The sequence below is a fragment of the Perca fluviatilis genome, chromosome 20, assembly GCF_010015445.1.
Source record: "Perca fluviatilis chromosome 20, GENO_Pfluv_1.0, whole genome shotgun sequence".
NCBI lineage: Eukaryota > Metazoa > Chordata > Actinopteri > Perciformes > Percidae > Perca > Perca fluviatilis.
The window spans coordinates 10,005,317-10,029,995 of NC_053131.1; the positions used below are offsets into that span (position 1 = coordinate 10,005,317).

The 24,679-nt window shown below is 40.6% G+C and overlaps 1 protein-coding gene across 1 annotated transcript; it reads left to right on the forward strand.

Moving 5' to 3' along the window:
- The first annotated feature begins 8,407 nt into the window (after positions 1 to 8,407).
- LOC120549788 (solute carrier family 2, facilitated glucose transporter member 1) lies at positions 8,408 to 18,856 on the forward strand. The gene is made up of 10 exons (XM_039786924.1): positions 8,408 to 8,466; positions 10,074 to 10,172; positions 11,292 to 11,452; positions 11,527 to 11,767; positions 14,175 to 14,337; positions 15,352 to 15,536; positions 16,058 to 16,159; positions 16,772 to 16,873; positions 18,003 to 18,206; positions 18,576 to 18,856. The coding sequence occupies exons 1-10, from the start codon at positions 8,452 to 8,454 to the stop codon at positions 18,753 to 18,755; spliced, it is 1,452 nt and encodes a 483-aa protein (XP_039642858.1). The 5' UTR covers positions 8,408 to 8,451; the 3' UTR covers positions 18,756 to 18,856.
- The last annotated feature ends 5,823 nt before the right edge of the window (positions 18,857 to 24,679 follow it).

Genomic DNA, 24,679 nt, shown 5'->3' on the forward strand with positions numbered 1-24,679 from the left:
GTCGACGTAATGACGCTGCCGTTGATTACGATAAGGTGTTTACGTAGGTGGAGCGTTCAATGCAGTAGGCTGCGAGAAAGTGAAAATGGAACTCGTGAGCAGAAACAGTGTTGTTTGGCAGTACTTTCAGTCAAAAGAAGGCCATTCAAGTCGAACTACATGTTCAATTTGCACAACTGATTTGTCTCGTGGTGGCGAGGACCCTAAACAACACACGACATCGCCGCTGTTAAAACATTTGCGTATGAAACATCCAAAAGAATACGAGTTGTGCATGAAGGAATCTCCAGACAGCAGCCAAAATGCAGCAACAGGTACGGCAAAAGTCACAGCTAAAAACGTGTTAACCAGACAGACAGTCTCTCCCGGGCTGTCAGCCGTTCTCTCGGCAAATGAGTGTCCCTACAGTGGGAGCGGAGCGACCAAACGGCCAGCTGCTGCCCGTTAGCTAACGTTAGCTTTCTAATTTCACGCGGAAATTTGGCAAACAAAATTGTCACTCATCTGGCGATAGCGATGTGCTTTCCTACGATGTGAAAAGAGCGTGTGAATTCAACATTAAGTTGTTACATTTAACTATTTTAAAGGCTGTGGACGTTGTTTACTTCATTTATGTGTTTACTGTGTGTTCACTGTGTTAATGGTGTGAGTAGGATTCGGTATTCGGTTTCAGATTCGTCAGGAAATAAACCATTGGATTCGGTATTCGGCCGAACCCCAAAAATCTGGATTCGGTGCATCCCTGGTTTGTTTGCTTTACTAAATTTCATTGAGGGGTATATGGGTAGTTAACTTACTTCACTGTCATATAAACTTCTCTGTGTTCACATCATGTCCAACATTAGGCTCTTACAGTAGCTAATTCACAACATGTAAATGCTGAGACCTGTATGTTATAAGCTCTGAGCACTGTTTATTTTATCTGTGGTGGGGTTAATTGACCATTTCAGCTTGTGTTTTACGACTCCTGTCATCACTGTATACATCAAGTATGTATACAGTGTCTATCTGATGCTTAGTCCACTACAATCACAAGGTCGCAGTCGTGTCTAATTTGAACTGGACAGTCATGCCAAGAATGAGAAAAAGAAACTTGTCTCTTCAGAGGCTGTGCAGTCTCTCCTGAGTGCCTTGCATCAGTCCAGGTTTGAACACTGGGCTTGTGTGTCTGCCGAAGTGCTTCCAGACGCCGCAGAGCTGCAGATCACATGAGAGATCTAAAAGCAACCTCACAGGCTAGTAATCACCGCTAATCACGATGGGGGGGACGCATCGTGAAGGAGGCTTACAGATGACTGATCAGTCCGACGGGGACAAGCCAAGATTGTCTCGCTGCTCACCGGCAACTTTTCCACTGCAATGCCCCAACAGGCTTGTCAAGACCATCTCAATGCGTTTTGACAATATTTCTCATTCAGAGCTGAAGAAATTAGATCCGCTGGAAAACAAAACACTGAGACGTGTTGTCTTTGGGTGAAATTGGTCAATGTAAATGATGTGGCTTGAGGTGCAGCTGTTTGGCTAAGCAATGAAAACAAAAATGCTTTTCCACTTTAATATAGGCCTTATTTCCTCAGTAATTTGAACCTGTGTCACAATATACTCATACATGACTAAACAATAGAAAGAACCAAAAAGAAAAAGGGCTGTTTTTGTTGTTGTTGCTTTTTGTTTTTTAGAGGGGGAACCTACACTGATAGAGTTTACAATGTCAATCTTGGCACACAGCGGCAGCTTACACCTGGGTTGTATCACTTTTGTGGGTAGTTTCCCACCTGAACTGAGACATACATTTATAATGAGAAAAAGATCTGTAGGCGCCCTTCGTTCAGGACAACTGAAACACAAACATACAAAGTATTTCTTACTTAAAGCAGCTATCATTGGCATTTTGATATAATGTATCAAATGATAATGGGAGAACAAATTCACTCTAACGGTGAAGATGGTTCACTGCAAACAGCAAAAGTTCACACTGAACCCATTTAGCCAGGTATACACACGCATACACCGTATCAGTCAAGCCAATTGAATAACATTGATAAAGCAATACATATTTTTAAGGAAAGGTTACAATTTTGTAACTTTAACGGGGACTCACATGCCACTATTTGTTTAAAGCTCGGTTGAAAACTGAAAAAAAATCTATTGGTGATATTGTCTGAACTTTACAAATAGCTACAGATGGACCCTCTATTTGCTATATAAAGGATTAAGATTAATTTCAACCCTTTTTTGACTGATAAAACCTGACTACAAAGATGCACTCCGGGCCTGGTGATTTGTGTGTGGTGTGAGATTCTCTGATTTAATGATAAGACTTCAAAAAGGTGCGGATGTTGTCACAGTGCATGATGGGAGGCTGATGGGAGGCCGAGGGCTTTGGGGTGAGGTCGCTGGTGACGGGGGTGGTTTGGAAATGGGGGAGGCAGGGAGGGGGAGAGAGGGTTGTGTATCACAGATGAAATTGGAGCCAAGAGGCAGCTGCGGTACATCTGTCTTGTACCGACACATGTGGCATTTGACTTCCAGTGTGAAGTTCAAAAGACTTCAGTAATGACGCAGCTGCTTAGGGATGTATGTGCGTGCGTGCGTGCGTTTGTTGAAGGTGGGGTGGAGGGTAGGTGGGTTGCCAAAAGGGGTTTCATAGGTGAGGACTGGAATTTGGCGTTTTGAAAGTGATGTGGGGGCGGTACAGGTGCTGCATGTTGTTGTTTCAGGAAGTCTATAACTTGGGTTTTCTAACATTTTGATCACCTACTGGATGTGTGAATGATTTTAAGGCATTATTAACAGATTTTCCTCCAAAAAGATGACTAAAGATATACAAATCCAGCATGTCTAGATACACAGGACCCGGTCTCTTTTCACTAAAAATGACAACATGGAGTAATATAGGATATCTGTCCATGTAGGAGGTGCTCTGTTAGAGCCGAATACAATGACCCATACTTTTACATTTCCCACATGTTTTGGTAGTGATGAGTAATTTAGTGGGGTTTTTTCTCTCCTTTGTGTGCATTGAAACACTTAGAGACAGATCAAACACTATTACAGGTAATTAGACAGGGCAGTTAGCCTGTGTGATAGCTAAAGATCAGCGGTGGGGGGATGATGGCTCACCATTTGTGCCTGACGCCCTGTGTTCCTGAGGCAGCACCTGCCCAGCAGCCTGGGCCTGTGGAGGGTCAGGGGGGGGGGGGCACCAGGAGGCCAGGGCTCGGGGGTCAGAGGTCATGCTCCAGACAGGCGTATCCACACGCTGATTGACAACTCAGCTGCAGGAACAGAGGTTGCAGGTGGACGACGCATTTTACCCCCTAATGCTAATTATTCTTTCCCCTCGATTTTCTACGCTCGTACTTGCTCTACAGTTTTGTGTTAAATACATTCCTGTGACATCAGGGTGGGTTAGTGGGTAGATTTCCATCGCAAATAAAGAACAAAAGTAATAGGTTTAACATGACCGATTATTTTTAAAACGCTCTGAGGAAGGCTTTGTGCCGAAACGCGTCAGCATTGATTTATTGTGATGTGAGCCTAATTAAATAAGCAAAATGAGAGTATTTTGTCCTCCTTAACTTGGGAACTTGAGATGTGCTACTTTTTCTTTCACCTTTATTAATCAGTTTAACAGTTTGGAAAGTAGCTATCCATAATTAACTATGTTAATAACAAATAAAAGATTTGAAATGTGAAACTAGCACTGTTTTATTATAGTATAGAGTTTTATTGGAGGTCTTCTGTTTTCTGTCTTTAACTAACACAACTCAAGTATTTCACATATGAGTCAGTGCTGCGCAGGTTTTTCTGTGGAGTGGAATTATCTGCTTTTTATCACCTCAGGGGCCACTTAGTATTTATTTGTGCATATTGTACTTATGTTTTATGATAACAAAATAATTTTCATGCACAAATGATGTGGTTTGTGGTGAGGCCGGGGGAAGGTTTCCTCACACAGCTCTAGGATTAAGTTCATCGTTCTCTTCCTTGCTTTTATTTATTTGGCTGGAGCAATTCGGCAGCACAAAAGCAGTTACTGCCCATTTGGATTTGTTCGAGAGGCAGGTGTGTGTGTGTGTGTGTGTGTGTGTGTGTGTGTGTGTGTGTGTGTGTGTGTGTGTGTGTCCGTCCTGTATTTTACTAGTGGAAATGTGCACACATGTAGCTTATACATAAAGCCTCGTTTGCACTACTTTGTACTAGCATGCAAACACCCACACAAACAAAAAAGCACACTTGAGTAACAGGATTTTCAAAAAGACTGGATTAGATTAAACTTCAATGATTCATGTGAGGAAATGAGCAAAGAGACATGGGACATGCCAATTAGAATGATGCAATTCATCAGCTAAAACTAAGGCATGAAAACCGTAAAAATGAGGTAATGACATGATTTCTAAATACTGTATTACTTCATACTATGTGGGAAATACAGGGAAAATTACCCACATACAACATATGGATACGCTATTAAAAGATATAGCAACGACACAAACACAAAACACCCACAGGCACATACATAAATTTGCACACAACCACATGTAAGCACAGATAATCACCCTGAATATAATGAACGTAAATAATGAGATTATACAAACATTACAAAAAAACATTAGGCCAAGATGACTTTAGCCCCTAAATAAAGCCCTCCATCGCTCCCCCTCATGGGATCCCTTTGATCAGGATCAGTCTGGTTTCGGGATTACTCGAATGTGTGCATGTTGCTTCTGTCACAGCTCCAGGACTGACTGCCACATGTTGGAAACTGATACATCAAGAGCTTCAGGCTGACGGAGCAGGGAGCATTAAAGGCCAATATTGGGATTGGTGTGCAGGAAGAGGAAATAAACTTCATCCTGGTACTGTTAAATCCTTGAAGCTCTAATTTGTCACAGCATTGTGTGATGGGTAATGCCTTTTAAAAGGTGCAGTAGGTAAGACTTATAAAACTAACTTTCTGTCATATTTGCTGAAACTGACCCTATGTTTGAGTAGAACTACATGAAGCAGGTCATTAAAAAAACAATCCTGCTCCTCTGGCACCACCTACAGCCTGTAGTGCGATTTGCAAAATCCACCGCTCCCTGTTCAGATGCACCAATCAGGGCCAGGGGGGGTGTCTAACTGTGTGTCAATCACTGCTCATGCACACGCATTCATTCTCCCTTGTGAGGGGAGGGGCTTAGGAGACTGTTTTGGGCTTTAGCAGAAAGGAGGGGAGGGACTGAGAAGTTGTCAATGTTAAAATGTTTTGGCTAAGTCCTGGATCTTCGCAAGCCTACCTACAGCACCTTTGAGACTATCACTGAAAACTCCACACAGTATCTCGGCCTCAGTCAGCTATTCTTGACCCTAGGGCTGGATCAGAATATTCGTTCTATAAGTAGGTATTCAAATTTTAATTTTGGGATTTGAATATTCATTTTATTGAAAAAAAAAACGTGCAAGCAGGCTGAAATTGACTGTTTTGTCGGTAATCATCCGCTAGGTGCTGACTAATTTATGCAGCACTAGGCCGTCCACCTCAGCCAAGAACGTAGAAATGTTGAGTTACAAGCGAGCAGTCTGATGTGTGTAGTAGGGATAAACCGATCATCAGGCCGTTTGACTGTATCAGCGTTGTATTTGCCTGATATCCAATAAAGTTAATGAATTAAAAAGTGTGCTACTTTGGCTCGGCTACAGCTCTGTGTCTGTCCCTCTGCTTCGGTTTGACTCCCCACTGAGTCTGACTTAATGTCCCGCCCACTAACACTATCTTTTACTGTGGATTAGGGATCTAACGATACTGTTTTTTTAAAGGCAGATAACCGATATTTGGAACCGATATGCATTTACAGTAAAAATCAAAATCAAGATCAAGATCAACTCCAACACAAAACTTTAAAAAATAACCCTAACCCATAATCGGCCTATCCCTACTGTGTATTGCGTTTTCTTATTTATTAAATAATAGCTTAAAGCGTTTTAAAAAGTTTTTGTGTTGGAGTTTGTAACATTCCAAAATCTTAATTTTTACTTTTCATTTTCACTGTAATTGCATATCAGTTCCAAATATCGGCCATCGCTTTCATTACCAACTAATAATCTGTATCGGCCTTTAAGAAACAGTAGCGGTGGATCCCTAGTGTGGAGAGATGTGTATGGTTATACTGTAGCAGACCTGGTGTCATTTTCAGGCGATTTATTTAAGGTGAAGATAGTATGACTATTCATAACCCTAACGCTCTAGTGAGGCGCCGGCTGGCTGAGCATGGTTTCACACACACTGCGTCGGTCGTCACTCGTCAGACGGTCCGACAAAAACGCAGGTATCGCAAAGTCGCTTCAGCTCTCGCATCATCTCTGCCTTCACGTGCAGCAAATTTTGACACTTCATTAGACTGCAGCCATTTCTCTTTAAAACTCCCAAAAAGGCCCAAGAACACAGATGTACCACAGACTGTCATAACCAGCTATTACCATGAACAGATTATCCTTGATAATTTACTCACGTGTACGTTGATTCATAGAAGTAAATGGTGTTTGGGTAACATTACGAAGAATAGCGGGAGAAATGTAGACATTTGCACACAAAAGTTTGTTATTTAACCTAACAAAGTGGCTTTTCGGTCCGTGTACTTGGCGGCCAACGGATTTTCGTTTTGAAAGGAAAAAAACAAAACCAAAAAACGGCCAGTTTCCCAATTACCATTAGTAAATAGGAAAACAAAAAATTGAAAACAACCCATTATCCGTTTTTTGGAAAACGAAAAACTATCTCGTTATCCGATTTTCTTTGATGTGTTTGTAGATGGAACTCGGAAATTAAATTGTGTGTATAAATCTTATTCCTCATTCATTTTTTTCGTGACCCGGAAGCAATCGTAGGTAGTAAGCGGCTGCATACCCGGAAATCATTTGGACATCAATGTCTGCTGGGTTGTTTTCCGTTTTTTGTTTTCCTATTTACTAATGGTAATTGAGAAACTGGCCGTTTTTCGTTTTTGTTTTTTTCCTTTCAAAACGAAAATCCGTTGGCCGCCAAGTACACGGACCCTTTTCTATGTTTACTTTCTTTATCATTGAAAAAGGTAATTATAAACTGTGACATGAGGTTCAATGTTGGAAAATCACACACACACACACACACACACACACACACACACACACACACACACACACACACACACACACACACACACACACACACACGTGGCTTTGTTATTGCCAAAATGCCAACTTAATGCTCCAAATGGAAAGGAGTTTCCTTTAAGCCCTGACCCGGGAACAGTTGTGCGTTTCCACCAGAATTAAAATTAGGTTTTGTTGCAGCAGATAAACTGACCCCAAGTCAGTTAAAGCTAAGGACAGCGATCAGCTGCTCCATGAGCACCAGAGGAGGCCCCAGGCCATTCTGTCAGGCCTGCCACAAATTCACCAGCTGGGTGCGACTTCATCACTGGTCCAATGAGTGTGTGTGTGTGTGTGTGTGTGTGTGTGTGTGTGTGTGTGTGTGTGTGTGTGTGTGTGTGTGTGTGTGTGTACAGTTTCCAGTAGTGGTGTGTTCACTCGGGGAAAATTTACATTCATATCTGAAACTCAGGGATGAAGTTGGGATCAACGTACAACACTCAGGAACACTGGTGAGAACTTTAGAAAAGTATGTAGAGATATAGACGTTAATGTGTGTATATATAAATATATTAATACAGTTAAGAAGTATTTTCTGCATGCTGCATAGTGCATAAACTGCCGATAAAGGTATTACTAAACATTAACATACTATCATGGTGTCAACTTTCAAACGTACAGATGATACTAGGTGCTTAGGGAGGGGAAAAAACTTAAACTCCTTAATCACATTTTTATTTCACCTTATGTGAATCAACTGTATTGACTATAGTTGTTAATGGCAGAGTGTGCAAGTGAGATGAACACTTTTATGAGCGCTTATTCACCTCACTGCGACAACTAACTGGATTTTTTTTTGGATTTCTATTTTGGACAAGACAAGCGGTCTCCACAGCACAGGCAAGTTGACATAAAGCGGTTAGTATATAGTATGTACATTTATATGAGATTATACTTTCTCATGGAAAAAAAAAACTATTCGGTGTATTGAAGCATACAGGACATTTCTCTGCCTGGTTATAAGAAATTTAATGTGCAAGTTTTTATTAAATGCTGCTGGGAGACGATCATAAAGTTGTACTTTTAAGAAACATAACTGGAAATGAATGCCACGAAAATTAATTTGTCCATAAGTAAAAGTCTATAAATTATAGAATATGATGTGTGTGAAATTAGAGTCATTGCTATATTATCACATATGCAGTGTCATCGTGTGTAAATGACAAGAAGGTTTTCTAATTCTGGCATAATTTCTGCTTTTCACAGCAGAGGAAGTCAGAAGAAGATAAATGCACCAACATCTTGTGGGAGTGATACCCCAACTCACCCAAACAAATGGCGTCGCAAGAGGTTCGGGGTTTTTTTTTCCTTTTTTTTTTTTCCTTCTACAAATGAACAGACAGGAGCACTAACACTTACCTGTGGTAATTAAAATGTTGTACATCTTGCCAGTGTGTGAAAATACTGGGGCTCCTGCCATCTTTGATCTTTACAAAAGAGAAGTGTGTTGGGTCAGCTCAGATCACAACTGTTTAAATCTCAGAGTGTCGACAGTCACATTTTGATATTGAAAAATTCAAAGTAAACTTTACATTGTTCATGTTTTTTTTGTTGTGCAAATAAAAATGAGCAAAAAGTGAAAAAAATCTCAGGGCATCCCATTCGGAAAACATGTTGCCAACTTAAAATAATTACATCAGATGTGCCTAAAATCTTTCATATGAAGGGCCAAAATGCATCCGGATGGAAAGCCACGGGCCAAAAATAAACGATGTTGAAGAATACCATAATTCTTGTAATTCTTCCTAGATAAAACGTGAGTATTTAATCTAATGGGGAAGTTTGCCTGCACTGTGCTTTAAGCGCCGGCCTCCATAGATGGAGCGAGCATAACGAGCATGCACGGAGACGTGTATGCTCAACGCATTGTTCGTTGGAGTACTCTCCGAAACACCAGAGGGCGTACAGACAAAATAATCTGTTGAATAAGGAAGAAGTAGTAGAGAAGAAGAGAGCGGAGGTAAAGGAAAGCAGGCTGCCTGGCAACAGAAGTAAACACGTCCACGATAAACACCAACGTACCGCGAAACATCTACAACTATCTGCTCTAATCATTAAAGGAGAAATCCAGCGCAAAATGAACCTAGGGGTTAATAACGTGTGTGTACCGAGTTGACCGTTCTCTGGGATATGTTTTCATGCTAATCGAATGTGACCAGTTTTAGCGCAAACCGCTAATCCCAGAGTTTACGGGCGCCGGATTTCTCCTTTAACGTGACTGTCGTTTATCTCCAAATCTAAATGACTGTCTGCCTGTAACACGGTTAAGAACACTCTCCCCCTCTGACCACATATTTAGGGCTGTTTGACTCCCTGTTGTCTGTACATTAAGAATGAGATGTTCGTAGAGGCAAACCTGCTCTTCCCAGCAGACCGTTGAACTGAAAGCGCAGCGGGCGTGTGGTTACAAAAATTCAGAGGTGCACGGCCACGCGGCGCTACAGCTCGCGGAGCCTTTCGTGCTGGAAACGACAGCCGTGGTGACGTCATTTTATGGCCCGCGCGCCTCACGCCGGGAACACCGTGGCGACCATAAGCTAAGCTTTAAATTGCCGAAAAACTCAGATTAAGTAAATTTTAGCTGCACAAAATCATTACGGTTAGGATTTTACAGCACTTTCTAAATTAAGAGAATAAGCATGAGCATGTCAAATGCCATGGCGGGCCAAAACAAAGGGAGCACGTCCCAAACTTGGCCAGCGGACCGCAAATTGGGCAGCCTTGAATTAGAAGAATTTTTAAATCTGCTTGATAGAAATAATAATGGCTCAAAGCATTTTAATGTTTTTTTTTTTTTTTTTTTTTTTAAGTCAAAAAGGTTAACCAGTTACTGTTTAAGATAAGTTATAAAAAGTTAAAGAAATAAATGTCACTCAATAACCTCAACACTGTTGCAGAGCCATCTGACAGCCACACTCCTGACCTCCATCCTGGCCGCGGTGCTCGGCTCGCTGCAGATTGGCTACCACACCGGCAACGTCAACGCTCCAGCCAAGGCGAGCAGGGGACACAGCGGCTGGGGGGATATGATCACATTATGTTCATTCATACTAATACCTAGGGTTTAGTTTCACATTTCCCGATATCCAAAAAATGTCTTCAGATCAGAACTGGGCGATGTGCAGAAAATCAAATCTATATATTTTGACCAAATTCCTCCATGTCGATATTGTAGCTTTCACAAAATATTTACACAATGATAGTTTTGAGAAATAATCATGCTTAATTGGATATAATGACTAAGTGGTTAAGGGCAAGTAATAGAACAGCTAGAACAGTCTGGGAAGTTCAGAAAATGACATCACTACTGTAATGTAGCCTTTAAAACCAGGAAAAGACATATCTTCATATCGTGTCATATATTACAATATCCAAAATTTAAGAAGATATCTAGTCAAATTCCTCTATTATTAGGTATTTTAGCTTCAGAATTAGCTTTGTTAATATACAGTTCAAGATCCATACAGACCGAAATGCAACAAAGCAATACAAAATCCATTTAGTTGAAATAATGGTATAGGATCTGCAGAAAGGCCACAAATTGTCCAAGCAGAGAAACAGTCATTCAACTAAAATTAAGTTTAGAACTGCAAAAAAAAAAAACACATCACCATACTGTACAAACAGTGGACAGCCTGGCCATGGCTGATACTCAGTATAAGACAACCCAAAATATCATGTGGAGGGGGATGCTGAAAAACATGGGACTGTCAAACAAATATCTCACAGCCTCTATAAAACACTGAATAAACTTAACAATCTGCTGAAACTCTCCGGCTCAGCTCCAGGTCTGGCAGGGTTTTGCTATTTCACGGGTAGGCTGCACTACATGTGTGCAAGTGAGGCAGATCTTCTACATTCAGCCTTATTTATTTATTTATTTTTTACATTCCTCACATTACTTCACACACATTTCGTCTGGATTACTTGGTGAAATACTATCAGTAAAAAGTGGGTTTGATTGGTCAAGTACATCACAACAGCAGTTTTTATATTTAAAATGTATTTTCTTTAAACCCGACTTTAAACGCAAGTCAATTAAATTGTACATACAATTTCTACTGTGTTTCCCCACTTCCTGTCCTGTTGATAGTCTCTCTTTTACGACCGTTTAGATCATCGAAGAGTTTTTCAACCACACCTGGAGAGCCAGGCACAACCAGTCGATGCCAGATCACAGCCTGACTCTCCTGTGGTCGCTCTCTGTCAGCATTAAAGACTTTGGAGCCTTGTTGGGCTCGCTGGGAGTCAAATACCTGGCAGATTCTTATGGAAGGTAATAAAGGCAGAACATTTCATTTCCATCACGTTTTTTTGTCTTTTTAATTTCTCTCATCTTCCCCCCTCCAGACGGAACTCCATCCTAATAGTGAACTGTCTCTCTGTCGTGGGAGCGTGTCTGATGTCCGCCTCCAAAGCCAGCAAGTCATTTGAGGTTCTCATCCTGGGACGATTGGTGTTCGGTCTCTTCTGCGGCCTAGTGATGAGTCTCAATCCGCTCTACATCCAGGAAGTGTCCCCCACAAACCTGAGGGGGGCCTTCGCCACCCTCAACCAGGTGTCCTTTGCCTCAGGCATCCTGATGGGAATGGTGGGGACAGTGCTGGAAATCTTCACTTTCTCTCTTCTTTACTCTCTTTATGCTTGCCGTCCATCAGGATTAGGGCTAGGTATCGTTAAAAAATGTCCGATACTGGTACGATACCAATACCGTGACTTTGGTACCGGTTCCTAAACAATACTTTTTTCAATACCAATTTCACAAAACAAAATTACGACACATCTTTGTATTTATTTTTCAGCTCCTACTGCGTGAGCCCCATCTCTGTGCGTAACGTAGAGTTTTTCCCGCGTCTCAACGGCATGTAGCATATAGACCTCAACAGTCCCGCCCACAGCCGACTCCGGTAGTAAAAATCCCATTGATTTTCTCCACAAGGATTTACAATATCAGTCATAATGTCTAAACAATTCGAGGTAGACTGACCTCGAGCTACGTGGTTGTGAAACGAAGGTTTCTGCTCCTGTAGATGCTAGAAGTCTGTATGAAATCAACCTTGTTTTAAGAAAAATGTTTTATCCGCAGTTTCATGGAGAAAACCTACACTACCCACAATCCTAAGCGTAACAGCAACGTCTCCGATTGGTCCAACTCGCTGTTGCCATAGAAACGCTCACCATACCCGCGAAACCGCGAACGGCTAGAGCGAGCTTCTACCATTGAGGTCTATGATAGTTTCTCTACACGGTCTTGTACCTTTGCCTTTTTCAAAATGTTTTTTTGCGCCCAATCAAATGCGTTATGCTCACTATTCATCTTGTAGCTGGTTGGCTTGGTTCCAGATTTAAAACTCTTTATAAAAGCAATTTTCGAAACGTCTATGAAACAATTGAATGGGGAAAAACACTTCCGGAACCAGAGCCGAAAAAAAGTGGGCGGTCACTGTTGAGCTCTATTAGATGTCAGTAGAAGCATGCGGCTTATTGGCTCACTGACGCTGATGAGAGTTACTCCTTTGATATTGAAATTGGGTATTGAATGACGATACTTGATACTGAGGAGGCAATTTGGTTGATGCCTAAAAAGTAGGGCTATGAAAAAAAAAAAATAATAATTCACATTTGAATCGCAATTCAAAATCAATTCATATAATAAAAAAAAAAACTATTAATTTTTTTTATTAAAAAAAAAATATATATATAAAAAGTTTGGACACACTTTCTCATTCAATGCGTTTCTTTATTTTCATGACTATTTACATTGTAGATTCTCACTGAAAGCATCAAAACTATGAATGAACACATATGGAATTATGTACTTAACAAAAAAGTGTGAAATAACTGAAAACATGTCTTATATTTTAGATTCTTCAAAGTAGCCACCCTTTGCTTTTTTTGATAACTCTGCAAACCCTTGGTGTTCTCTCAATGATCTTCACCTGAAATGGTTTTACCTTCACAGGTGTGCTTTGTCAGTGTTAATTAGTGGAATTTTTTCCCTTATTAATAAAAAAGCAAAGGGTGGCTACTTTGAAGAATCTAAAATATAAGACATGTTTTAATTATTCCACACTTTTTGTTATGTAAATAATAATCCATATGTGTTCATTCATAGTTGTGCTAGTGAGAATCTACAATGTAAATAGTCATGAAAATAAAAAGGAAACTTGCATTGAAATGATATTATATTTAACTATATATATATATATATATATATATATATATATATATATATATATATATATATATATGTATATATGTATATATATATATATATATGTATATATGTATATATATATATAAATTTTTTTTTATTATTATTATTTTTAAATTGTATGTCTACTGCAATCACACGGGAAAAGTAACTACATTCGGATTTGGACATTCGGATTCGGAACCCAGCCCTAACCAGGATATGGTAGATAAAGCACAAGGTTGGCTACAGAGCAGCCATTTGAAGACATTTTGTAATTGTTTATGTTCATATCTCTGACTTGTGTTGCCCAAGTTACCTCCCATTTTCTTTTCTTATTGAAGAGTTTAGCCTTGCATACTTGAGGGTCTACATTTAATGGTCTTGGCAAGGTCGGATTAGCTACATTTGTGTACATCTCAAATGTCTTTTTGTTTTCTGAATGAATGTGTGATGTAGTCAGGGTTTCTCTTCTTTTTGTCGCTATAAGGTTATTTTGCGAATAGAATATATGAAGCGACGACAGTGACGCATCATAAACAAACCTGTGTATACAGTAGTGAAGTGTCCATGTACCCAACACCAGCAACTAAGGACAGATTTGTGGTGATGCTGTTTTGGTGTTGCAGCTTTATTGTGAGAATCTTTACAGATAAGATACATATTTGTTGCATAAAAATATACAACAAATATGTTTTTACAAGTCTTGCCAAGTCCTGCTTTGTTTTTACAATCGGCTTCACTCAAAGTAAAAAAAAAAAAGTACAAAGTAAAACGAGGTTCCTCCTGTATGTGTTTGCTGCAGGTGGCTGGTCTGGAGACAGTGTTGGGTACAGAGCATTACTGGGCCATGATGTTGTCCCTGTCGCTCATTCCGGCCCTGGCGCAGTACCTGGTGCTGCCTTTCTGCCCCGAGAGCCCTCGCTACCTGCTCATTAACCGGGGAGAGGAGAGCAAAGCAGAGGCTGGTGGGGTCCACTTTTTACTACTTCATTGTAGTCATTAAGCTTTAAAGCTTAATGACTATCTTAATGACATGTTTTTAGTCGATTCTTAGCAAAAAAAAAACTTTGTTCTTTCACAAATGTGCTCATGCCATGTATAATTACTTCCACCAACTAATCAAAGTATTCTATTAAGCGTAGAATCTGACATTCAGAATCATTCGGAATACATAGGAGCGACTCGTTCGAATGGCGGCAGCCATGTGGCGCCTCCATCTATGAAATACATTAGCCAAAGAGGGACACACCTCCGCCTTTTACCCACAGTGGCACTAATCAAAGTGGCACCGTGGCGAATGCAAGGGGGAGATTACTCGCGACTGCCGGCAGATCTGAAAGCCCGTTGAAGATGGAGGATCACGCCAATTCTCGAGGACATGTAACGGAGACGCCAAAGAAGTTAAAAAGAGAATTAAAACGACAACACGACAGGCAAAGCAACAAGACCAAAGTTAATATTGGAGTGGAAGGAACACTCACGGACAAAGTCGTACTTCTTGGAATGATACGGCCACCGTAGGAGTTAAAACGCGCTCGGAATGGGAGGGGCTAGAAAGTAATATTCAGTTGGTTGTCATATACAGTTTCCCCGCTAGATGGGAGAAATTCTTACACAATTTAGGTTTAAGATTGTATATAATACATAATATCATAGAGACATCTACGGAAGATGATTAGGGCCACATGTGTTCTGAATCTCTCTTCTCTTAAAAACTAAAAACTTGCGGTCACCACTACGTATTTTCTTGCCTTTCGTTGTGGTAGTGGCGGTGTTTGCCGTAGCTTCATCGTCTGCTTTACGTTCACCTGGCAGTCCTTTCACGAACTTGTCCGTGCTTTGCTAGCAGTGCAGCAGAACCATGCATCACTTATATTTAGAGTCGGAAATGGTTTCTAGCAGAATCGCAAAATACAAGTAGGAATCGGAAAAACAGTATAGAACAGGTCACCTTTAAAAAGGATGTTTTAACTCTGCAGCCCTGCTGAGGCTGAGAGGCAGCTCAGACAAGGTGTTTGCTGAGCTGGAAGAGATGAAGGAAGAGGCCGCCCGCACTCAGAGCGGTGTCACCATCCACCAGTTCTTCAAGAAGCGCAGATACAAGCAGCCCATCGTTATCGTCCTCATCATCAACTTGGGCAGCCAGCTGTCGGGATTTAATGCGGTCAGTCTTGAAATGCAATTTGTCTGAGATAAGGTTTTTCTTGCAAAAGTCATGGAGGCCAAGATCCTAATGGTAAAACATGTCTGACATGAATTTTAAGGCTCATAATTAATGACCAGGGCCAAATGGAATCTATGGAAGCAGAATTCCACAGAATTTTAAACAAATAAAAAAAATTATAAAAAAAAAAAATTAAAACTCAGAATGTTAACATCTCCACCCCAAGCAGAAAAACTATCCACTAAAATCTGCAGATTCTGTTTGGGTCCACTAATGATACTGTACGTTTTTGGTAATATAAGAGAGAGAAAGTGTGGTTCAATCTTTTTGCATGGCTTGCTACAGCCGTTTTATGAATATTTCACTTGCAGCGTTGTAGTATTTAGTCAATACATTATTCAGGCTCAGCACTACTCAGATTCTGGGGCAGTGTGTCAGGGCAATACCCCTGTCCCTAAAAACCCACAGAGATGTCCCAGTAACCCACAAAGCTCAAAGAAACTTCTGCTCTTTTCTTCCAGATCATTAATTACTCCACCAGAATGTTCCAGGCCAAGTTTGATCAGGCCAAATACCTGACTCTGGGCGTGGGGGCTGTCAATGTGATGTTCACTCTGGTGGCAGTGAGTACAACACCCAGCGGAAACCTTCACATTCCAGCTCCCTATTTGAGTAACAATATTATTCAAAAACATTATCATATCTCTGGAACATCCTCCCTGAGGACATCAGACTGGGGAGCTCTTATCTTCTTTTAAATTCCTCTTAAAATCATCTTTAGAAGTATGCTTTCACAGGGGTTGTGGCCCAAATTCACTTTTATCTGTTAAAACCAATACTTTAAAATAAAAAAATAGAATAAAGGAGAATGCCATTTTATATAATTATTTTATTTTACATTTGTTTAGATCCTTGCTTAATGCTGCATAACTTTTAAACAGTTTTCATCATTTTTTATCTGCCATTTTATTTTGTCTTGTAGAGCACTTTGTTTTGAAAAGTGATATAAATAAAGATTATTATTATTAATTATTATTATTATTATTATTATTATTATTATTATTATTATGTCGAATAACCCAAGAGTCTTAAGTCTACTAAAAATACAACAAAATTATAGAACTCTTGTCACCATTTCCTCATGAATGGTTAACAGCTTGAGCCACAACAGGATAATGTTGCATTTTTGTTTAAAAAAAAGAGCGGAGTCACCACTGTTGTTTTTCCCTTCCCAGTTCTTCCTGATGGAAAAGGCAGGGAGGAGGAGATTGCTCCTGACTGGTTTCATCTCTATAGCAGTGTGCAACTTACTTATGACCATAGTGGATTCTGTCCTGGTAAGATCCTCTTAGTGCGATTTTTTTGCCCCGTTTGCGCACTTTTATCCCAATATTGGATATGCACAAGATATCTAATGTTTCGGAGAAAAAAACCTGGCATCCACAATAACATTAAGGATAATGATTTTTAACTTTAGTCACCAGTTGTTTGAACAGAACACACGTTTTTGGAAACAGCTGACGTGAGATTTGATTTAAGTGAAAGGGAACACTGAAGCGGCCTACAAATGATCCGCTCTGCACTGGCCGCTCCATTGTTTTCCTATGGGGAAAGTGGTGACGCCCAACTAGGTGCAAGCGCTACCCATGGCGTCCCGCACCGCTCGTAACTGCCGCTGTGCTCAAAGTTCAAATTATTTCAACTTTGACCTGGAGATAGGTCTGGCAATGCGAGACTAACTTTGACCTGGTTGCCACTGACCTTTCAAGGCGCAACCACGGGCGCAACTAATCCCAGACAGTTCCTGCTTTGCCTCTTTGCTCTGCGCACTACCTCGCGGTTTTGCCACGGATCATGTGTAGGCGGCTTAATACCAACCCCATTTTAAGTCGACTGCGAACAATTTCTCATTTGCAACGACGACCTGTCACATTTACACAGTTATTAATATTAACATTCATACCTGGAAGCTGCCCAGTACAACCACAGTCTGATCTGCTGGCCACTGAGCAGCTCCACTGGAGCGGTTGGGGTTAAGGGCCTTGCTCAAGGGCACCTCAGTGGTGGTAATGAGGGAGGGACAAGCGCTGCTCTTTCATTTTCCCCACCCAGATTTTATCCTGCCCGTTTGGGGATTGAACCGGCGACCTCCTGATCCCAGGCTTGCTTATTTAACCTTTTAGGCCGCCATTGCCCCACTGTATCATTATTCTAATTTTCATTGAAAAACATTAAAATGAAATGGATTATAGTGTGATTTTTGTAAGGACTTAGTTCGTTGGATACGATTTGTAGACTGGGACGTCTCGGCAGCACCACAATACTTAATTCAGAATGGTTTGACAAATATTGCGCTCCACCTGCGATTTGGATATTGCACTAGTCCATATTGCGATTTCGGTACATTTGCAATGAATTGTGCAGCCCTAATCCACACTTAGAGAAACTTCTCTATCCACCGTGCAGCACCTGGTCCCAGAGCTGCGGAGCCTGCAGGTCCTGCTGGTTTTCTGCCTGATTTCAGCCTACGAGCTGGGCCCAGGCCCCATCTCATGGTTCATCGCTGCCGAGCTGTTCGACCAGCCTGGCAGACCCATCGCTATGGCCTTCACCAGCATGCTCAACTGGGGAGGGAAATTTGTTCTGGCACTCCTCTTCCCTCCTTTACTGGTGGGTTTTTACTGTCGGCCTGTATGCTGCACAGCATGAGTGAGTTAGACTTCAGGGGAAACTTTTGACGGGGAGTTTCTTGCTTGCTTTTTTAAAGTTCCCTTACACCTTAGAGACGCAACTGTTAAACACAGGCTATAAATCTGTTCAATCTGTTATATAAAAACGCATACTGTATACTGTAAAGCAGAAGTGAAATATGTATAAATGTATTGCTAACTCCTTTAACATCAGGTTGAAATAATAGTAATTAAATTAACAGTGAACCAGGGAAACATCTATTCGCTACAGTGCTGCAGAGATGGCAGCCATCCTGAAACCAAGTACCCCAATGTAAATACTGCGCCTGTCTGTCTCTCTCACACGCAGAAACTCTGCGGTGAGTACATCTACCTCCTCTTCATGGCTGTGGCTCTGGCCGCCTTCTCCTTCACCTGGATTCGCCTCCCGGAGACAAAAGGCCGCACATTCGATGACATCGCAGAGGAGTTCAGAGGAGCGGAGGGCATTCCTTTGCACAATAGTATTGGATTCAACACTTTCACCTGACCCACCTTTCGACCATTACTGAATCTACAAGCTGGTCATGGTCATGCTGTTAAAAAGGTCCATTCACCCAGTTTACCAACTTTTTTTTTTAAGCAGATGTTAGTATGTAAGGTGTAACCCCAAATACTTGTGTTTCTACTAGAACATGTTTACATGCTTTTATGTTCAAAAAAACACTTTTTCTCATACTGCTGCACCTGTATTCACTCGCTTTCTTAGAAGCTCTGTTGGAGCGCCTGTCCCCTCAAGCCCCCCCCCTTCCGAAAAAGCCCAGTCTGCTCTAATTGATCAGCGTTTTCGCATCTCCGCTCATGTTGATGTCTCAGTACAGTCGGTGTCAGGCTGCAACGAAGTATACAGCAGGACTTTGTACCGTGATAAAAACGCTTCTAAACCAAATACTACACAACCGGACACGTTTCAGCAGTAATGTAACATTGGCAGGCAAGATTCCAGGTTTTCCTGGCGTTAGCATGTAGCTACTATAGCTAGCAGTGGACAGTAACAGAATATGGCAGCACCTTCGATCACAGATAAAAGACTTTTAAAGCTTTAGTGCGTAACTTTTTGATATTAACCAACATCTGTTATATTCAAGACATTGCCAAATGAGTTGCTACAAAGCTAATTAAGACTAGCAGCTTCACACAACTCTCTCTGGATTTCTCAGTATGGCTATGTTCAGAAGATTGTGGCGTCCGGTGACTTTCCTGCGCAGAAACTCGAGTGAAGATAACTACCTCTTCTGAAGAGTCTGTCATGTTTTTTTAATCCTCCGTGTCCTCCTTGGCTACCAGCAACTGTGTGGAGGAGGGGTGTGGGTGGTGCGCGATCACGGAAGGCTTGTATCATGTGGACGCCCAGAGAGTTTTGTCAGTACTTAGAATTCCTCATGGGGGAGACAGAATCTACGCACTATAGCTTTAAACCAAATACTACCCAACCGGACATGTTTCAGGAGCAATGTGACATGAAATTGGGGAGAATTTAACAACATTGGCAGCCAAGATGACATCTTTCCCTGCTGTTAGCATGTTGCTACATGTGACAATGTAAACACTGCAGTAGCTTTAAAAAAAAATTTAAACTTGAGTAGTATCTGCCTGGAGCAGATGAAAGTTTTAGCTCACAGAGATTTCTCTGAAATCAGTTGACCTCATTATTTGAATTTTTGGCCCCGTTTAACATGAAAATCCGACACTGTATCACTATAGATATGACAAAGTACTGAGAGGCATAATAGGTCACTTTAAGTTTTGAATGGAAAAACCCAGCAATGGTTCTTTCATTAAACAATGTCCTAGTTACTCAGGATAATTCTTACATCTTCCGGTCAACAGTTTACGTTCAGAAGATTTTACAATAAGCAAAAATGATCTGGGAGTTGTCCCGATTAGTAACAATATTATTTCTGGAAAGACATCCTTAAAACTCAAGAGCACCATAAATAAAATTCCACTCAATAATTTGGGTGAACAGACCCTTTAACCTTCCTAATGTTCATGCCAAAGGACAAACTGTGAGTCAAAGTGCAGACTGTGTGTGTCTTGAGGAAGTTGGCATGGCCTTGGTTGATTTGGTTTCCCAGCAAACACTGTTCTGATTATTATCTAAGAATTGAAAGTGTGTAAACTGATTGATATTATACTGCATGTTTTGAGGCATTTTGTAACTATTATATTGTTATTTTGTAAAGCGATAGAGCCTTCAAAAAGGGGCAAAGGATGCTTACAAACATCAGTCAAAAAAGTGAAAAAAAAAACTGCAATTGGATTTGTTTTCAGGTTTGACAGCTGAACTAGTTTTTTGACTCATTGAAAACATTCATGAAATTCTCACAATGCTCATTTGTTTCATTCATCAATGTGGGTTTCCTGCAGCACAGACACAGCAGCCTTCCAGTTTATTATAGGTCTGTGAAATCTCACATATCACATATGTCTGTAAAAACCAACCACAGCAGTGTGAATACATATTTCATCCAACACGATCTACTGGGACTTGCAGGAACCGCAGAGGAGGAGGAGCCCGAAGATCAGAGGACCGACTGGGTTTTAAAACAGCAGGGGGGCCGAATCAAATGTATATGTAAATTATATGTAAATAAAGCCAGCTTCTAATAAATTATGGCACACAGTCTGGGTCTGAACTCAGTTTTGGCTCTTTTTTTCGTTTTTGGATTTGAACAAAACCTTTTTTAAATTGCCAGTGAGGAAGAAATAAAACATAGGAAAACAAGGTAATGACACATTGAGCAGGTAAATTCCTTGTTCTATAACAAGGAAGCGATTTGATCAAAGAAAATGTTTCATGTGGTAAAAAAAGACAAAAACAGATTAAGATTGAGTTTGTCTGAATTCCCAGATTTCTCTGTCTCTCTGCAAAAGTAGGGAAACAGTGCCACCTACTGTACTCAACTAGGGGATGTTACTAATCAATTAAACTACAGTACAATTCTGTATTGCATTCCATGTCGTTTAGCTGACGCTTTTATCCAAAGCGACTTCCAATTAAGTGCTTTCAACCCTGAAGGTGCAAACTCCAGACAACAAGTAGTAAGTGCAAGTACATTAGCTTTAAATAAGCAAAACTACAAAATGCCATATGAAAGTGCAGCTTCAAGAAATATATACTTTTATTTATTTATATATACGTATCTCCGAGGTGCAGTCGGAAGAGATGTGTTTTTAGCCTTCGGCGGAAGATGCGGAAGCTTTCGGCCGTCCTGATGTCAATAGGGAGCTCATTCCACCATTTAGGAGCCAGGACAGCAAACAGTCGGGATTTCATATTGCATCATGCATATTATTTCGAGGGATATTTGGCAAATATATGAAGCTCAGCGTAAATTCTTAAAAGGAAGACTTCATATACCTTTACCATCACTCATAATGATCAGCTGTTTCATGGTACGTCACTTGTCAGTAGTAATCAGAGCCGCTGTGTCGTTGTTAGTTAAACCAATCGGGGTCGGCCATTTGTCACGAGCCTATCACAGCTTGATATCCTGCTTTAAATCTGTTCTCTCTTCCGCGGTTGGCAGTTGTCGTTTCAGGAAATTGAGTGCGTCCCCCCTTCTGCCACCGGTGGTCACGCCCTCGGACCTGGGTTCATCTGCGCTTGGCTGTCGATGGCTCCTCTGCTCGTTCACCACCACCAGTGTCTGGACTCCATCGGGGGATATGTTTGGGTTTCCTTAAACCCTTTAGGACATTTGGGTTCGATGGAGTCCAATCTCCAGAGACTTGTACATTTACATGTTTGTCTTTACAATAAATATGTTCATAATTGCAAGGAAGTCTCTCCTGATTGAAATATATATACCTTTAGAAATGAAAAAAACCAAGAAAGAGCATACTTAAAGTATTAAATCTAGCAACCTTTCATGCTTCATTACTTAAGTCACAAATACTACTCTGAATCTGCATTTACTTGGTACTACCGGTTACATTTAGTGAGCTGTAGAGAGCGGTCCCATTCACAAGAGCGCAATTTCTGGATGCTGTTTGGCAGTTTTAAACAAGTTACCACTAGCATCTGTTCAGCTTGAGAGCGGACAGTCAATGTACGAGTATATCGCTGTGAAAACGAGTGTCTTCTTACTGGCAGTACTACACATTGTTACTACATACTGGAGCCCGACCCATGCGGGATTTTTGAGACGGATACAAATATCGATTTCAGAGGGGGGGAAATTCACTGATTAGTAACCATAATGTGGTGGCCAATAGATACCAATATGTCTGTGATAGGCCAATATTGGCTTGAATTTGGAAGACAAAGGTTGGTTTGAAAATCTTATATGAAAAAAATAAAAAAAATTAAAAAATAGAAGCTGAGAAATTAAATTAAATTGGCTGGGCCCTATTATGTACAGTACGGCAAAATTCAGTTACAAAAAATATATAAATAACATGCTCTTATTCTTACTTTAATTTAAAATGTTACAACTTTCATTGACTTGGTTTACATATATGTCATCTTTAAATATTGCTTCATGTTAAAAAGCAACACAGCTGAACCGCAGCACTGTCAATGCAGATGGGAGTGATGGACTGTTGGGGAATCAGCACCTGTTTTACTTACATTTAAAGTTACACTGACAGGATAGACTTGCATACAGAAGCTCAAAACTTTGAGGATCACATCACACAATGCAGTGACACTCCAACCTGCAGCTCGTCGTATATGCGTATCTATACGAGACTCAGTTTATGTCCAACTAGTCTGGCATAGCCAGACCTTCCTCTACATCGCTGCGGAAGAGGGTCTAGCTAGTCCACACAGCATTCCGGGATGGGTGAAAAACATAACACAACTCTGGTTTATTGGCATTTCTTTAAACCAATCACAACAGTCTAGGGCGGCGCTAAGCAGTGCCTCTGCCAAATAGCTTCGGGAAGGAACTTGTTTTGGTGGAACATGTGTACGTTCAAAGGTTGTTTTAGTCGTGCAACAGAAAACTCAGATTGGACAGATAGTCTAGCTAGCTGTCTGGATTTACCCTTCAGAGATCTGAGGAGCAGTTAATCATAGTCCTCAGAAATCCACCGGAGTTTAGAACGCCGACACAAAGAAAGAGGAAGGTGACGGACATCCAGCCGAAATGAAAGATATCTGGCGAAATTTCGGGCGGCACCTCAACAATCCGGGAAGTGTAAAGTCGTGGATATAGACTAGTGACCAACAGAACATGGATATTACCATCGTTAAACAAGGCCTCCTCTGATGATCAATTATTATCTTTTGCTGTGGATTTGAGGTAATTTACAATAAAATTAAATGTGGACCGTATCTTCCAGATCTACTGTGTAATTGTTTATCATCTTGAATGGAAGTTATGTTAGACAATCAAGTAAATCCAAAAATGTGTTGAATATCAAAGGTTTGTTTGTGTATCATTTGTTATGCACACAAGTCTAACTGATTTAATTAAGTATGAATAAAGGTTGAATGAATGGCAGTGATGCCACCCAGACCTCCATACTAGGGATGAACGATTTTTGAAAATAATCTACCTAATTGCGATTTTTTTCCCCAAATATTGCGATTTTATATGTGATTATTTTTTAAGCTCTTTGTCTTCTGTATTATTCAACAAAGACAAACAATAAATCATTTTATAGTATGAACAACACACCATTAGATAGATTAAACAAACTGTTCTTTCCTGGTGGCCTTTTTTTTTTTTTTTTAAAAAAAAAAAAAAAAAAAGGCACTGTATGTGATGGTGAAATCATAGTAGTATATTGAGCACTGACCAAGCCTGGTGTAAACATTCATATGAAAGTCAGAAACAAATCACACAAACTAAAGTGCAGATTGCAGAAATATAAAAACAAATATGTGGCTTTACCACACTTAGTAGTATTTAGATTATTTAATTATTATTCACTGTAATAAACATATGTAAACATGTGGATTGCACTTTAGAAACACTGTCTTTGAATTTTACTAGACAGTTAAATAAGTAAAAATATAATCCATTAACTGCATGTATGGACTCAAGCCTGAATAAAACCCTTCATTTTATTAAAATGGCTGTAAAAGTTTTAAACTACAACTAAGAGTTGTTTGAATGACAGAAATCTGCTCAAGGTAGGGCGTAGCGGTAGCGTGCGGAGTGCAGACTGATTTGCTCTTGCGAGTCATGTGACCAAATCGCAGCCTTTGTGATTAGGAAATCGCATTTTGACATATCGCGATGTTATTGCAAATGCAATTAATCATTCAGCCCTACTCCACACTGCACAGTCTATCTCATGTACTGTAGGGGGACCTCAAGGACCACAAATACTCAGTTACACTTTGATTCACCACGTGGGTTTTGATAGAGCAGCTAACAGGATCAGAGAAGGTCACACTCGGCAGAGACACTCCCACCTGCAGCTCTTCATATCTCTGTCACCACACCGACAGACAGA

Bases quoted from the DNA above. Each gene is read 5' to 3' on its own strand.
- LOC120549788 (XM_039786924.1), top strand. The intron at 11,768-14,174 runs GTGGGGACAGTG...TGTTTGCTGCAG, and splicing joins CAGGCATCCTGATGGGAATG to GTGGCTGGTCTGGAGACAGT. The intron at 16,874-18,002 runs GTAAGATCCTCT...TCCACCGTGCAG, and splicing joins CCATAGTGGATTCTGTCCTG to CACCTGGTCCCAGAGCTGCG.